General features: G+C 28.9%; 1 protein-coding gene across 5 annotated transcripts; it reads right to left on the bottom strand.

Moving 5' to 3' along the window:
* Positions 1-2,618: 2,618 nt before the first annotated feature.
* LOC112743611 (auxin transporter-like protein 2) lies at positions 2,619-12,890 on the bottom strand. 5 transcript variants are annotated; one of them, XM_072214377.1, is made up of 10 exons: positions 12,688-12,885; positions 12,246-12,429; positions 11,557-11,749; positions 10,190-10,375; positions 8,915-9,027; positions 8,609-8,792; positions 7,692-7,789; positions 6,359-6,566; positions 4,489-4,746; positions 2,619-3,260 (listed from the first exon to the last, which is right to left on the bottom strand). In XM_072214377.1, the coding sequence occupies exons 3-10, from the start codon at positions 11,725-11,727 to the stop codon at positions 3,021-3,023; spliced, it is 1,458 nt and encodes a 485-aa protein (XP_072070478.1). In that variant the 5' UTR covers positions 11,728-11,749; positions 12,246-12,429; positions 12,688-12,885; the 3' UTR covers positions 2,619-3,020. The 5 variants fall into 5 exon arrangements, with proteins under 5 accessions (XP_072070478.1, XP_072070480.1, XP_072070479.1 ...); XM_072214379.1 differs by lacking the exon at positions 12,246-12,429 and adding an exon at positions 11,933-12,028 and having other exon boundaries at positions 12,688-12,879; XM_072214378.1 differs by lacking the exon at positions 12,688-12,885 and adding an exon at positions 11,933-12,028.
* Between the last annotated feature and the right edge of the window lie 2,561 nt (positions 12,891-15,451).

Genomic DNA, 15,451 nt, shown 5'->3' with positions numbered 1-15,451 from the left:
TCGGTCGCTAAAATCAGTCTCTATTCCGGTACTTTCTTGTAGTGGAAGCAACATAAAGAAAATCAAAATTTTACGTGAAAATAAAAAAATAAATTAAGTACGTAAAATGTAAAATCTTAACAAGATTTTAAATCATAAAATTGTCAAACCTAGTACAAAATTTCATAAAATTGATTGACTCATTTAAAATCGTAATATCGGAAGATTTTAAGAGTTAAATCAAGATTCTAACTGATATGGGAAGAAGTCTTGATATCTTCCACTATGAATCTAGTTGCCTCATTACAACTGAAGATAGCTGATGCAGAGTTTTACAACATCACAACTCGACAAGTGCACCAAATCGTATCACGTAATATCATAGGAGCGGGTTATCATCGTTTCCACGAGGATTAATGGACTGAGCAACAATAATTAATTGATGAATACTTCTAATTAGACAAATAAAAAAAGATGAAGAATTCAAACATGTAAACAGAGGCAAAGTAAATAGCAAACAGTGAGTAAAGATAATAATGATGAGAATGTTAAGGTTTTAGAGATATTCACTCTTTAGGAAAACAATCCTTGTATTCATTTATTTGAGGCATGCAGAGATCAATCACGATAAAATCATATATAATTGAATTTCAATTCCTTGACAACTCAATTTCTCCTTAATTAACTAATCGCCAATTCTTTGGTCAACCAATTAAAAAAGAGGTTAAGTACAAATTTTAATTTAGTTTCAAATAAAAATAAAAAATAGTCCTTAAGTTGAACTATATGTCACTTATTCAAATTAGTCTTAAATAATTGACAAAAAAAATTCAAAAATAATTTATTCTTAAATGTTCCTTTTTAAATAAGAAGTGTTACATTTATTGTTAATTAAACAAATTTTAGTTCTTTATTTATTATATTTTATATCAATAAATTAGATTTAGAGCTTAACATTTAAAATTTAGAATTTAAGGTGTTCTATTTTTTATCTCTTTTTTTTATCTTTAACAATAATTTAATTTTCATAAAGTATTGTACTCTTTATTTTTTCTAAAACGCATTAGCAATCGTTGAAAAAGGGTTTTAATTTATACCGGGAATGACAAAATTTTTCATTTTTCAATTAACATAAGATTTGGCACAATAATAATTATATAAGTCCTTTAAACTAGGGATTTTGGGAAACTTCAGTTAGATTCTATTAGATTAGTCAAATTTCTTATAATAAGCAACATCATCATCAAATTATGAGTTGATATAATGGTTAGTTTATTAGTTCGTTTAAGTAAGTGCTAAATATTCAAATATCATTTTTTATATATGTAATAATTTATTAACTAACAGTAAACTCTTAAATAAATTTACAATTTGTAATAAATTAGTCATTGACTTATCAAATTGGGACATACTATTAAAAAAAAATGAAAAAAATAAAAGAATATCACCAAAATGTAAAGTTTTCTAACTTACTTGTCATATAACATTTGTTTTTTTTTTAGTGTATTATAAAAAAGGTTCAAATCATGAACACTGAAGAAGGGAAAATCTAGCCAAAACATCATGTTTAGAAAGCTAAATTTAAAATAGCCAAAAATTAAATAAAATAAAGTAACTAAAATAAACTTGCTTTAATATGTTGAAGAACTATCTCTATGTCATTGATTTCTTTTTCGTTGAACTTGTTTGAAAGTTCTCGTAAACGGACAGCATAAATCTCCAAATTTCATGCAAGTTTCCTTGGATTAATTATCCGTTAACATATCATAAACCTCAGTCATTCTTATGCAGGTACCAACAGCTAATAAACAATCAAGTAAGAGGACTACACTAATTTCTAGAAGATAACCTTTCTCCTCTCAAATATAATCAGGTGTAACAAAAAATGATATGCGACTGGCTTGGGCACCCTTATATAGAGATGTTTGAAATTTGTTGCGCTACTCCACCATTGTTTATTAAAAAACATTGGATGTATTAATATAGTGCCACGTGTCACTCGATAGAATGTACCATTTGTCAGATTTTTACAGCTACACGGGTCAATCAACTAACTCACTACTATATTCTTATTACATACACACTTACTTAGCTTGCATTAAAAGTGAACCATGTGCACTAATCAAAACTCTATGCTATTTACATATATAATCGTTTATATTTATGCACTTCACATCGTCAATTACATTATACACATATTTTAAAATAAGACAAAATAGACAAATCCGGTGACTTCAACATACGAATGTTTAAATTAATTGATAATGTAGATGAGATCAGAGATTCATGCATCATGAGTCATGAATGAGTATTATGAACATGAAGTTATATATCACTTAAGAGTGACACATGAAGGGAAGAAAAAAACTCATATGCAACTCATGTGTTCATATGCTCCATTCCCCTGACTATCAATTAAGACTAAGGAATCTATACACCAGAAATGGTTGATTAAATTAAACAAATTTCAGTCCCATACACAAATTGGCATATATTGGGAACGTGCAAAATGATAATGATGAGATTGTAGTCTATGAAGGAAGCACAGAAAAGTAGAAAATGGCATACAAAATCTTTGCAGAATCTCCCATCCAAAATATAAAGTGGACCCAAAAAAGGATAACATGGCAAATCACATGTAATTTAATTTAGTTAATTTACCTATTCATTTTAGAAATCATAATAGCCATTGGACACACTACTTAATTTTAATCAACTAATCTTAAAAGAAGGGGAAAAAAAACTATATAGCAAAACACATCCAGCACACATCAAAAGAAGGGGGAGTATTACTACTATATCCCTTCATGTATGATACAAAATATATAAAGACTCACCTTATCTTAATGTGAAATTAATAATTAAAAATTATTAGATAATTTAACCGATTTAACTAAATTATCATCTAACGATTCTTAATTAATAATTTCACATAAAAACAACTTCATATAATTTTTTACCTATGAAATATTAAGTCTAAGGAAAAAGAAAAAAAAGGGGTAGTTTCTTTTTGAAGTCTACTATGTATAGGTAAGTTGTTCTCAATGATGAAGACTAGGAGGATGAGAATGAGGCGGAGGTGCGGCTGCGGCCACCGGGGGCTTGCACTGATAGCACTTTGCGAAAAGCCCAAACGTGTCAATTTGCTTGATGAAATTGGTCATGCTGGCCCATCCTCCGAATCCAAACCCAACCACCAAAACCCACACCACAACAAATGCATTGATCACATACATTGCTGTCCAGCTTGGCATGAAGAAAGGAGGCTTCTCTGCAGCATTCTGCAAACGTAAATAATAGCAGATAACTTAGGAGTGAAGAGGCCACTTGACACTTAATATTATTGACAACTCCAAAAATTTTATAGTGAATACAAAATATATATAACATCACAAAAAATTTTATAATTATATAATAGAGTCAAATTTAATAATATAATAAAAAATAATAAATATCATTATTGTGTAGCTTTAAGAGTATTTACCACCACACAAGATACATGCATCGTCTCTGCTGACTAATATTAGATAAAAATATAAAAAATTTTACACTATTAATAATATATTTCAATATAATTCATATATCATAAAAAAATTATTATAAACTTAATTAGTTGGGTATATATTTATTTTTTTCAAAGTGTTTTTCACCTCGAATGGTTAAGAATAAATATGTTGCACATCAAAGTTCCATTTAAGAGGTTATTCCTAGTCAATGAATTATTACATGCATACGACAGAATTCGAACCTCCTAACACTTATTTAAGTAAACTAGTGGTATAACTACCAAATTAATCTAAATTAGCTAATATATTCATTATTCCCAATAACATGAACGTAGATCTGCCCTGCCCCAATGACTAAAACACTAGCTATCAATGTATTACTCAAAATTATAGTTGTTTCAACTGCAAAAGATTATGATTAATACAGATAGAGTTAAAATCATGCTCATGAAAGTTCCAAAAATGAATAAAAACAATGATGCCAAATATGGTATATATAAAAATATATAATAGAAGATTAAACAATACGGTACACAATAATATCTTCATGTTTATATGTTGTCGGATTTTGTTTTAAAGTTGCACTATTTCCTAACTTGAATTATTGCAGTGGCTGTGGCAAATAACCAAGTGAAAATGACATTCCACCAATCCTTTCACTGATCTGTTACCGATGTTTCCAAATTCAAGTCTTAAATGCTTTTGTACATTTTCTTCAGACACACACTCTTTATTTCTTTTCACTCTTGAGATGTGTATGTATATGCTGGTGGCCACTAATTGATTTAATAGCGGGATATGGGATTGGGAGCAAATGGGGTTTGCAAGGAATCTAAAATGACATGCATACCCTCCTTTTCATTCAGATAAATACATATATTAATTAATTTATTTTTAATATATATTTTATAACAACAGTTAATTAAATAGTTGATTTTTGATTTACACTTAGCATATTTAATAACAAAATTGAGAGGTTAATTAGAAAGGAAAAAAGAAGTACCTGTCTTGCAGAGGATTTTCTATAAGTAAGCATATGAGCCAAGGAAGGGATGATGTAGACAGTGAAGCTAACAAGAAGAGCACCAACAGCAGAGTTGATGGGACCAAAGAAAGGGAATATTATGGCTAAGAACCATATTGGTATCACCACCGGTAACCTTGCTAGTGCTCTCATACAAATGCTCTTTGTGTCATGCATCCCAATTACTTTCTCCCACACAAAGTACAATGGAGTACATGCAAATCCAAATGTTATGAACTGCCACCAATAAATAATATAAACGTTTATTAGCTACATAATATAAAATTATTCCTACTTATTACCATAATTAAGAGCAATGTGTGTTTGATTAAGTCTATTTGGTTTTATATTATTTTCTATTTTAACTTTCTTCTCATAAAATTCTTCATTATTAAAAATAAAATAAAAATATTATTTATACACTAAAATTACCTACTAAAATCAATTACCAATATATTTGTATATAAATACATGTGTGTTTTAATTTATTTTTAATATATATTTGTATTTGAACATATATTTTATACTGATAGCTGATTTTGGTAACTGATTTTAGTGTATAGGTAACATCATCTAGAATAAAAACACAAATCAATCATTCCTTATAAGTTTACCCATTTTGCTCGTGGTTAGTTTTATTAGAAAAATGTATTTTTATACGGAGTATAGAAGAGAGGGGGGATTCATTCACTAAATCATTCAGGTAAAAAAAATTGACCAATATATCGAGCATCATGGTTATTATTATTATTATAAATAAATCAATTAACAAAAACAAACACACAATTAAAAAAAAAAAAAGGTTTTTCATTTTGTAGGTACATAACAAACATAATATTTGAAGATTATGAATAAGTCTGTTAGATTGATGATCAAATAAATTAAAGATGTTTCATAGTAAACAACGAAAACACTTTAAATTAAAGCATTGGCCTCGGATCGGAGCACAATTCAGAATATCCCATTGTTTTTTTTTTTTTTTTCTCCAATATTTTTAGGATACAAAGTATCTTGATGAGAAGAGAAACATATATCATATTACCCATAATTCTATTTATTCAATTATTGTGCTCTCTCCTCTGACATGCTGCTTACTGAAAAGATAATCAAATACTAAACTTGATATAGTCATTTAAAGCAACATTTATTGCTATCAATGTTTACGCGACAAGCAATGCAAGTTATATATATATATATATATATATATATATTTTATCAAATACTACATATAACTAGTAACCCCGTGCATAAATAAATAAGCCAATCATAATTAATATGACTTCAAGTTTGGTAACTAATTATATTAAAGAATAAAGGTTTATTTATCATGTTATGTATTTTAAAAACACATATTAAGATTACAAAATAAAAAAAATATATATTAAAAATATAAAACATTTAAACTTTTTATTTTTTTCTTTATAACATCCAAAAAACAGAAAATATAAAAAATAAAAAAAATAAAAACACAAACTAAATATGTCCTTAAATTTTTAATATATTTATTTTATATTTATTAAATAAAAATATTTAAAATTTTTTACTAGTGATAAGCTTATTATGTACTTAGCTAAATTTAAAAAATAATAATAAATAATGTATTATGATTTATGAAGATGAAAGTGAATCTAAATATATTAATTATGTCATGTACATATTAATTTAGTAGAAAATTTACTATATAGAACTAACTGAAGCTGAGCCAATAATTTAATTGGTAAGTTGCTTATATTTCTTATTTTAGTCAAATGTTGAACACTTAGATATTCAATCTTCTCGTGCCATGAACTAATGCTTTGGATTTAAGAAAAAACTATTAAATTAAGTGAATAAAAAAAGTTGTGTTCACCTGGTGAATAAGCATGAGAATAACAGCTGAATCACGAAAAGCATTCTTTGGGAGGAGAGAGAAAGCATTGGAATGGTTAAGAAGCTCATCACCAAAAGCCCAATAAACAGCAGCAGCTGAAGGAATCGTTAATGTGAAAACATACAATGTAGCCAACAAGTATATGTACTTGAACTTCTGTGGCTTCCACATCGCATGCATAATCTCTCTGCACGCAACACATCAAAATTATTAATTATTCACTTTTATTTCAATTTCTACAAATTCATCTTACAAGGCTGTAATTAGTTAAGAAAAATGTTAGAGGATTAGCACAATTTATTATTTTTAGTTGTTAATTTAATTTTTATAGTCTAATAATTTAACAACTTATATTTGTAACCTATATTTTTAAATATTAATGATTAATTACTAACAAAAAATAATAAATTCTGTTAATTTCTGTAACATTCCTTGTTAATTAATATTCGTTCATTTTTAATTTTTTTTTTACTTGCTATATATCAATTCAGACAATTGGGACCTGTACAAAATTATTGAGCCATTACTATTTCCATTTAATTACTATTAACTGTCACTTTAATAAAATTTGTAGACTATACGTATTCAAATGTTTGGATGTACATTATGTTCAAGTATGACGCTAATGTTTAGGTGATATTTCAATTTCTGAAATTTATAGCTATTATGAGTGGATACAGAGAGTTTTTTTTAATTAATTAGAAAAATTAAGGGGAGAGAGGAAAGAAAAAGACCATTGAATGTAGGAATTTTTTTAGAGGAGACATTTGTTTAATTACATCTTAACATGATAATATTCTAAGACACTGTGTGTCACTATTTGAATAGTTTCATAACTGTCCTTTTTATTAATTATTAATTAATGATTGAGTAGCGGAGATTAACAAAGCAAAATGTATGTTATGATTGAAGACAATAATAATGGCACATGTGTCTTGCTTGGAAGCTATAAAGGGTTCATGGAACCTAATGAAACATGCATGTAGCGCTGACATCATATGCAAATATTATTATATAATTATATAAAATTATACTTATTATATACTAGTATAATAAGGCAAAGACTATACTTCATTATTAATTCATCATGTGACAATGTATAAGTCTACATTGACCCTATATGGGCCTATAAGTCTATAACTATATATGATAATATGGAGAATAATAATGCTGGGGAAGAAAACAAAAGGGGAAAAAGGAATGGGATAAGATAGAATATATAGGAGAGCATACTATGTTGGTGAAAAAAGAAAAGAAAAGAAAAAAGAAAGAAAATTAAAGAAGGATAGTGTAAATTAAATTAGTAACTTACACAGTAACTGCATGTCCACCAAAGGTGTAGAGTATGTTGGTGGCTCCGGTGAAGTATAGTACTAGCTTCGTTGGACCTGAATGTGTCACATTTTCTACCTAAAACATTATTCCAAATACCAATTATTAATATCTGGTTTTCTTTGAATACTGAGTTAATTTATTTATTTTTGTTATTAAATAAGATGTGAGATGAAATTAATTTAGATTTCATTTTTATTTTAATATTAGCAATAAACAAAAGTGAGTTGACTAATTAAGTGACAGCATTACTAATTCCAACTTTTATTATCGATTTAGTAATGTCAGAAAGACAAAAAAAATTATAACTTATTTTATTTAATATTTATTAATTTTAAATAAGACAAATTCTTATTATTTGTGATTTATTTTTTATTACCAACATTTCTATTATCGAGTTTAGCATATATAATAACGCTATGTAAAGGTAATATATTTCAAACACATAATATAACCCATGTCTAAAAGAAAAAAAAAAAAACAGTATAATGACCCACAATTAGACCAAATTCAAATATACTTTAAAGTACATAGATAAATAATATAAAAAAATCTACGTAAAAGAAAAAATAATATCAACCACCAAATTATTTATCATATATTGTGTACAAAAATATATTATTTAAATAATTTTTAATATATATTTTATATTTTAATATATATTCTATACGAAAATAATTAATGTAATAACTAATAAACAATTTATTATATTAGTAAATAATGCTTTTCATAAATGATTCAACACTCTCCAACACAAAATTAGCCGAATCCATGTGAACTTTATCTGAGGTATTAAAAAACATAATAATTACAAATATTGTATTGTTTAAAAAAAGGGAAATGAATAGAATATTTGAGGGTAGCTTATGTTTAGGTACTAGGTAGATAAGTATGTACCTGGCCATGAACAAGAGCAGCAATAGCTAAATACCAAGCAGTGTAAGTGGTCATTCCAAGTCCAAGAAAAGACCAAATACGGTAATTATGGAAAGAAGGAATGAAGACAGTGGTAGCACAACAAGCTCCAAATATGTAAGTCCAAGTCCTCTTGTCCAGTTTGTCATTTATGTAGTATATGTTACTGTCATCAAAATATTCATTATTTATTATTTGCATTTTGAGGAGGAGGAATAAAACCATGTGAAATAGCAATAATAATCCCAAGATGAAGATTTTTTTGCAGAATAAATTGTGTTTGATTACCTTGCACATGCTATAAGCTGTATCACTGATCCAAAGAGGAGGAAAGTACAATTGAAGGCTAACCCCAATGCTTTCCAATATTTGCCTAGCAACCCATCAAGAACTTCGAACCACTAATACAATCATCCAATCCAATTAAGGTGTAAATTTTATTAAAAAGTTATTTTATTTAATATATAGGAAATACAAACTTTTCTTTGATTAATATTCTTAGTAAACAATTTTTTATATCTTCATGGACCATATATTGAAATAAAAACAAAATACAATTTTTCTCTCTATTTGTTCTAACTTTTAGAGACATTATTTTTATGGCTAATTCTATAACAATAAATAAGTCTTTGTTTGCATAAATGAAAAAAAGAAATATTTAATTTTTATTTTAAAAAATTAACAAAAATAAAATGATGTAATAACTATTCAACCATCTATCAAAATTTTTTTTTCTTTATTTTTTCTTTCCACCGCATACAATGAATATTGTCATTTTTTTTTATAATATCATTTGTCTTTAAGAAATACATACAAATATACAAGAGAAAAGGATAAATACGTCCTTGATCTTTTGGTTGACAGATATTTAGATTTTCAATGATTTGAAAATACAATTAAGTCTCTGACATTTTTAAAATTTAGACACATCGATCCCTTTATTCACTTGGGTCTGGTAGAGCCAACGAAAAAATCAAACATAACTTCTATTGTACTGATCTGGCTGATATATCGATGCACATGTAGGAGAATTTTTAAAATGAGACAAATTAGACCTAGGAATCAATATGTCTAGATTTTAAAAAAGTCAGAGACTTAAATATATTTTTAAATTCTCAAAAATATAGATATTTACGGGTCAAAAAATCAAGAACTTATTATCTTTTTCTCAATATATAATATAAAAAAATTATGCAAAAGTGATATATCAAAAATAAAAATATCATTACAATTTTTTACCGTAATATACACCTTATTTTATATGGCTAATTCTAGGGGTCTATGGTTAATGTTTAATTTCTGCCTAATTTATTTTTATATTAAATTTTAAATTTTTTAAAAATATTTACTTTATATTTTAAAACTAAATATTAATTTTTAATTTTTCTTTTAACAGATGAGATACTCTTTTTTAAACACCATAACAATCATCGTTCTATATATCAAAATGTTTATAATTAAATTTGTGTTGTGATGTATCTAAAACGGTCATTAATTATATAAAATAAAAGAATAGTGTTGGTATGGATAGAGAGCGATAGAATAGGAGGGAAAGTGAAATACCTGAATGACATGGTTCTTGAAATTAACGTTTTCCTTTTCCTTTCTGGAGCGATATTCGACATAAAGGACACTAATGAGATATGCAGTCCAACTTCCCATGATGCCGTAGAACACCTGAAGCACTATTCCTGATACCATCCCCAATTGCGAGAATGAATATGGCAGTGTCAACAGCACTTGAGCCACCTATCATTTTAACCAAACAATCTTAATCATTTTTCTTAACATTCTTTATAATAAAAAAAGTTTCATGCTTTTTTATTCCATTTTTTATAAATTAAATATTTTAGAAATATTAACATTTTTAGTCTTGTAACATAATATTTCTTACTTGAGTTAATACTTAGAATGGTCTTTGAATTTAGGGTCGAGTTTCAATGTCGTTTCTGAATTTATAATTATTTTAAATTTATTCTTGATCTTAACAATAATCATCTCTGAGATACTTTTCAGAGACGGAATAATGACGTGGTTGGATAGAAGCCATGCTGAAAGTTATGCTACACTGATAAAATGTAGCCGTTTCTTTTTTTTTTTTTTACGCTCAAATAGAACATAAACGACATCCTTTAGGGTATTTTGAGGAGTTTTAACTTCAACATGTTAAAACCACTCAAAATACTCTAAACGATGTCATTTAAGTTTTCTATTTGTGCGCAAAAAATGAAACGATAATGTTTTACTAGTCTAACGTAGCTTTTGTGGCCTCTGTCTAACTACGTTATCATTTCGTCATTGAAAAATATTTTATGGGCAACTATTATTAAGTTCAGGGACTAATTTAAGGCAATTTTAAGTTTACAGACGATATTGAGATTCGACTGTAAGTTCAAAGACCACTTTAAGTATTAACTCTTCTTAATTTAACTCTAGTTTTTTATGTAGTTATTTAAAACTTATTAGCATGTGTAAGTAAAGTGTGACCATGTGAGTCACGTCAAGAAGTCATATATAGAAAAAAAAAATATGTTTGTACTATTATCTTTTTCATAGAAAAGAAATCTGTATAAAAATGAGACATATACTGATATACATATTTAGTTAAAAGGAAAAATACATTTTAGATTTTACCATGTTCGGTTGAGTGAAAAAGTGAGTGGAGAGAGTTTTAACAAAGGCAAAAGTGGGACTAAAAAAACAAAAAACACCCCATCAAAATTTTAAAGTGCCTACGCATTTGGAACTATATCCAAAAGAAGCATATTATTTTTACAGCTTAAATTCATAATCTTAAAATCGACAGAGACAATTAATTATTACTCAGAGAATAATTATGAAAAAAATACACAAAAGATTGTTTGAAAATGAAGCATAAAGGTAAAAAGAAAGAATTTGGTAAAAGGTATAGAGTGATGTATGAGTTTGACCTGGTTAGAGGCACAGCTGAACCATGCATCCCAAACAGAGCCACCATGCCAAAGGAAGCTCTTAACACTGAACATGGAATGGTTTTCTTCTTGATCATTATTCTGTTCTTCATTCTCTACTTCGCTCATGTTGCTCACTATTGCTTCCTCTCCTTGTTTCTGTCTCATCATTATTAAAACCTGATTTATGGATCTGTATCACAAAATGAAAAAGAAAAGGAACATGATCAAATCAAAACACCACCCCAGATTCTGAAAAGCCTTGTAAACCAGTTAGGACTCTGCCACACAAATCCAGAAGAGGAAAAGTGGAGAAGCACTAAAAGAAAGAAATTAAACAAACAAGAACCCAAGATGGGTTCAACTTTCCACTTACCTCAACTAGTTTTTGAAAATGTCTCTTTCTCCAAAAGGGTGATGGAATGGAACACCCTTTGAAGAAAGATCAACCTCTCTCTCTCTTATTCAATGCCTTTCAATAAGAACAGTGTTTAATTAATTAATCATATTGATGCTAATGAAATACACTAATACCTGCTGAGAATTATGGAATTCTTGGATATGCTTTAAATGCAATGAAAATTGATTAAACACTGCTGTTAATTACTACGACTACTGCTCTATGAAAAGCCGTGTGGAGCTTCAAAACTCAGAAAAAGCAAAAGAAATTAATAAGAAAACTCACTCACCAACACTTTAATGCAATCCCACCGATTTGTGTATTATTGTCAGAGAGAAAATGGCAGAACCAGACGGTGCGGCGAGAAGCCGCAAAAGCAGGCAACAAAGAAAGAAAAAAACACTGAAACAGCGTTTCAAACTTGTCTTGTTTTCTTTCTCTCACATACACTGACTTCAGAGTACTCTCATCAACTATATATAAATAAATAAAAAGGACCCTTTTACATTACTCTGCGTCCCTTCTAAGTTCTAAGTAGTAAGTAGTATTTCAAATAAATAATTAAATAACAAAAATGAATGAATGTGGTCATGTGGAGATTCCTTCTTTAACTTTTTTTTTTTAACGGAAAAATATGTGGGAAAAAACTCAATAGATCAGAGAAGGAAAAGCAGATAAGGGAAAACACCTTGAACTTGAAGTTATACTATATAATATGTAATATATGTTACCTGAAAGAATATTAATAAATGATGGTGGTTGTGTTATTATTTTTCTTCAGATTTGAAGCCTTTAATTTTCTTCTCTTTTTGTTTTGGCTATTTAATATGGAGAGAGTGGAAGAGAGGGATCGAATGAAAGGCTTCTATTTATGATTCGGTTCTTGTGTGAACAAGTTATAATAATACAGGATTTAGAAGTTTCGTTCTGATTTTTATGTGAAAGCCAATAAGCCACTGTTTTATAGGCCAAAAAGGTGCCTAAACGGCTAAGATTATGTGCTAACGTTTGATGAGAACTTTTTACTACAGATAATTTAGTATATTATTTCTGACATAAAGCATTTTTTTTTTAGTTTTAAAGGATATAATTTTTATTTAAGTTAATTACGACTAGTATTAAATGTTATTAGACTATTCTTTTATTTAATGATAAAAATTTGCGTACAATTGTAATATTTTTTATAAAGTTATTATTTAAAAATTATATTTGATATATTTAATTAAATTATTATCTAATATTTTTTAAATGATCAGTTTTATTGTGAAAGTAAAATTGGCTTACTAAAAGGATAAGGTTCTCTCAACGGTCAATTAATAGTATATTCTTATATTTATAGAAGTGTGTATTTCAATATTAATGTGATGGAATTTTGTTGAAAAAAATAAAAGAGAAAAACCCAAATCAGCCCCTGACAATTACCTCGAAAGACAACGAGGTCCCTGACAAAAAAAAAACTCCAATTCGGCCCCTGACAAAAAAAATAAACCCAACCCGGCCCCTGACAATTACTTCGAAAGGACAACGAGGCCCCTGTGCCAAAAAAAAATAAATGTTATTTTTTTTGGCACAGGGGCTAATCTGTCCCAAAAAAAATTTATCAGGATTCGGATTGGGTGTTTTTTTTTTCTTGGGGGCCTCGTTGTCCTTTCGAGATAATTGTCAGGGGCCGGATGGGGTATTCACTCAAAAAATTTCTGAAAGTGTATATTATTCTCGAGCTCGATCTAATGTAAGTTCCAATTTTATGCATTCCTTGCTTAGCTTGTTTTGACTTTTGAGATTCCTAAACATTTTGTCTCTTAGGTTATCATTTAGACAAGTTAGTGCTATAAGCTACACCTTGTTATTATGGCAAGGGCAAGCCACTTGTGCCTTGTGCTTTAGATAAGAAAATTTTATTATTATGACTCGTGAAAAAGGACAAAAATAAGTTATACATAGTCTTATACGTTTTTCTTTTTTCTTTTTGGGTGAGTTATTACTCATTAGAGTGTGAGTTGATGTCTTGCACAGATTTTAATCCCCAGTTAATAGCTATACAACATTCATTTGTTACAATTATGCCCGATAGAATAAAGATCAGATAGAGCCATCCCACCATATTATGCCCAAATGATGGCTAATTTTTTTCTATATGAAAATAGTGTCTTAGCTGAAAATGGATATTTTAGTGTCATTACAGGTGAGACACTATAAATAGAGCAGGCCTAACATATAGGGAGTGTGTTGAGTTAGCACGTAAAAAATGTGTTGGACACGTATTTAGTTTAAAGCCAACACACAAACAGCATATTGCACACGTGGTGAACAGTCAGTTAACATGTAAAGTACGTGTTGAATACACGTCACGTGGTGATTTGATACTATTTCAACACGTGGCCTGTATGTTGGGTGTTCTGTTTATAAAAAACAAAATTCGTTACCATTTTACTTCATTGCAAGAGAGGTGTTTTAGTGTATTGTTGGTGTGATAGAGGGTAATACAAATATAGTGGTGTACTACAACAGTATATACAAAATACACATGAGGGAATGAGTTTTGCGTGTGAGAATCTATTTTCGTTTGTGGTTCCATGCACTATGACGTTCGCGGAACTACAGTATGGTCTCTATCAAAGCATAGAGAGTAATATTTTAAAAAGGGTGAGTAATATTCTAAACAGGAGTCCCATTATCGTATTTGGTGGTCTAATATAGTTTGATATTATGCTGATCATTTGCAAAGCAAATATTTAGCGTATGTTTCATATTCACCAGCAGACTCAGGTGCAACAATCAAAGATTGAGTTGTATGTTGAGTTTGAACATATAATTGCAGATAGAATCCAACATGACTCGGACATGAAAGATGACAGAGTTGAAGTATACGAAGGAATAAATAGTGATAGCGAAGAGGACTTCAAAGCTTCCGACTAAGCCGGTGATAAGGACGAGGATGGTGATGGGGGAGGTGAGGCAGTCATGAAAAATGTAGTGGTTGCACCCACAGTCAGTCAACCCATGGACCGTCTACCTTTTATGATTAGCTTGGATCTTAGCGCGCATGCATGCACCTGAATTTTTCAAATATGCGAACATAGCTAGGTACATGAGAAGTAAGCAATACGTTTTTCTTAATTTGTATTTTGGATGGATCGATGAGTGACAATTTATTTTTTCTATTGGTGCTCTGATCCTAAGGACGAGGAGTTTCGAATTGGAATAGAATATAGTTCTAAAAAGTTGGTCGTTGCGGCAATTCAAATTTATACTATCTCTAAAGGAGTCGATTAAAGTGTTTATGAGTCCGAGCCGTAGACGTTCTATGCTAAATGTAAGACGTATGGTCATGGGTGCAATTGGCTTATCCAAGCCAGCTTGATACGGAAGAAAGATTGTTGGGAGATACGGAGATACAATGGGAGGCACACGTACTACATGAGAACAATTTCACACGATCACTCAGAGTTGGACTCAGACAGGGATCTAGAGGTTATAAGGCCATTGGTTGAA

Source organism: Arachis hypogaea, chromosome 14 (assembly GCF_003086295.3).
Source record: "Arachis hypogaea cultivar Tifrunner chromosome 14, arahy.Tifrunner.gnm2.J5K5, whole genome shotgun sequence".
Lineage (NCBI taxonomy): Eukaryota > Viridiplantae > Streptophyta > Magnoliopsida > Fabales > Fabaceae > Arachis > Arachis hypogaea.
This window is presented reverse-complemented; position numbering and strand designations above follow the sequence as displayed.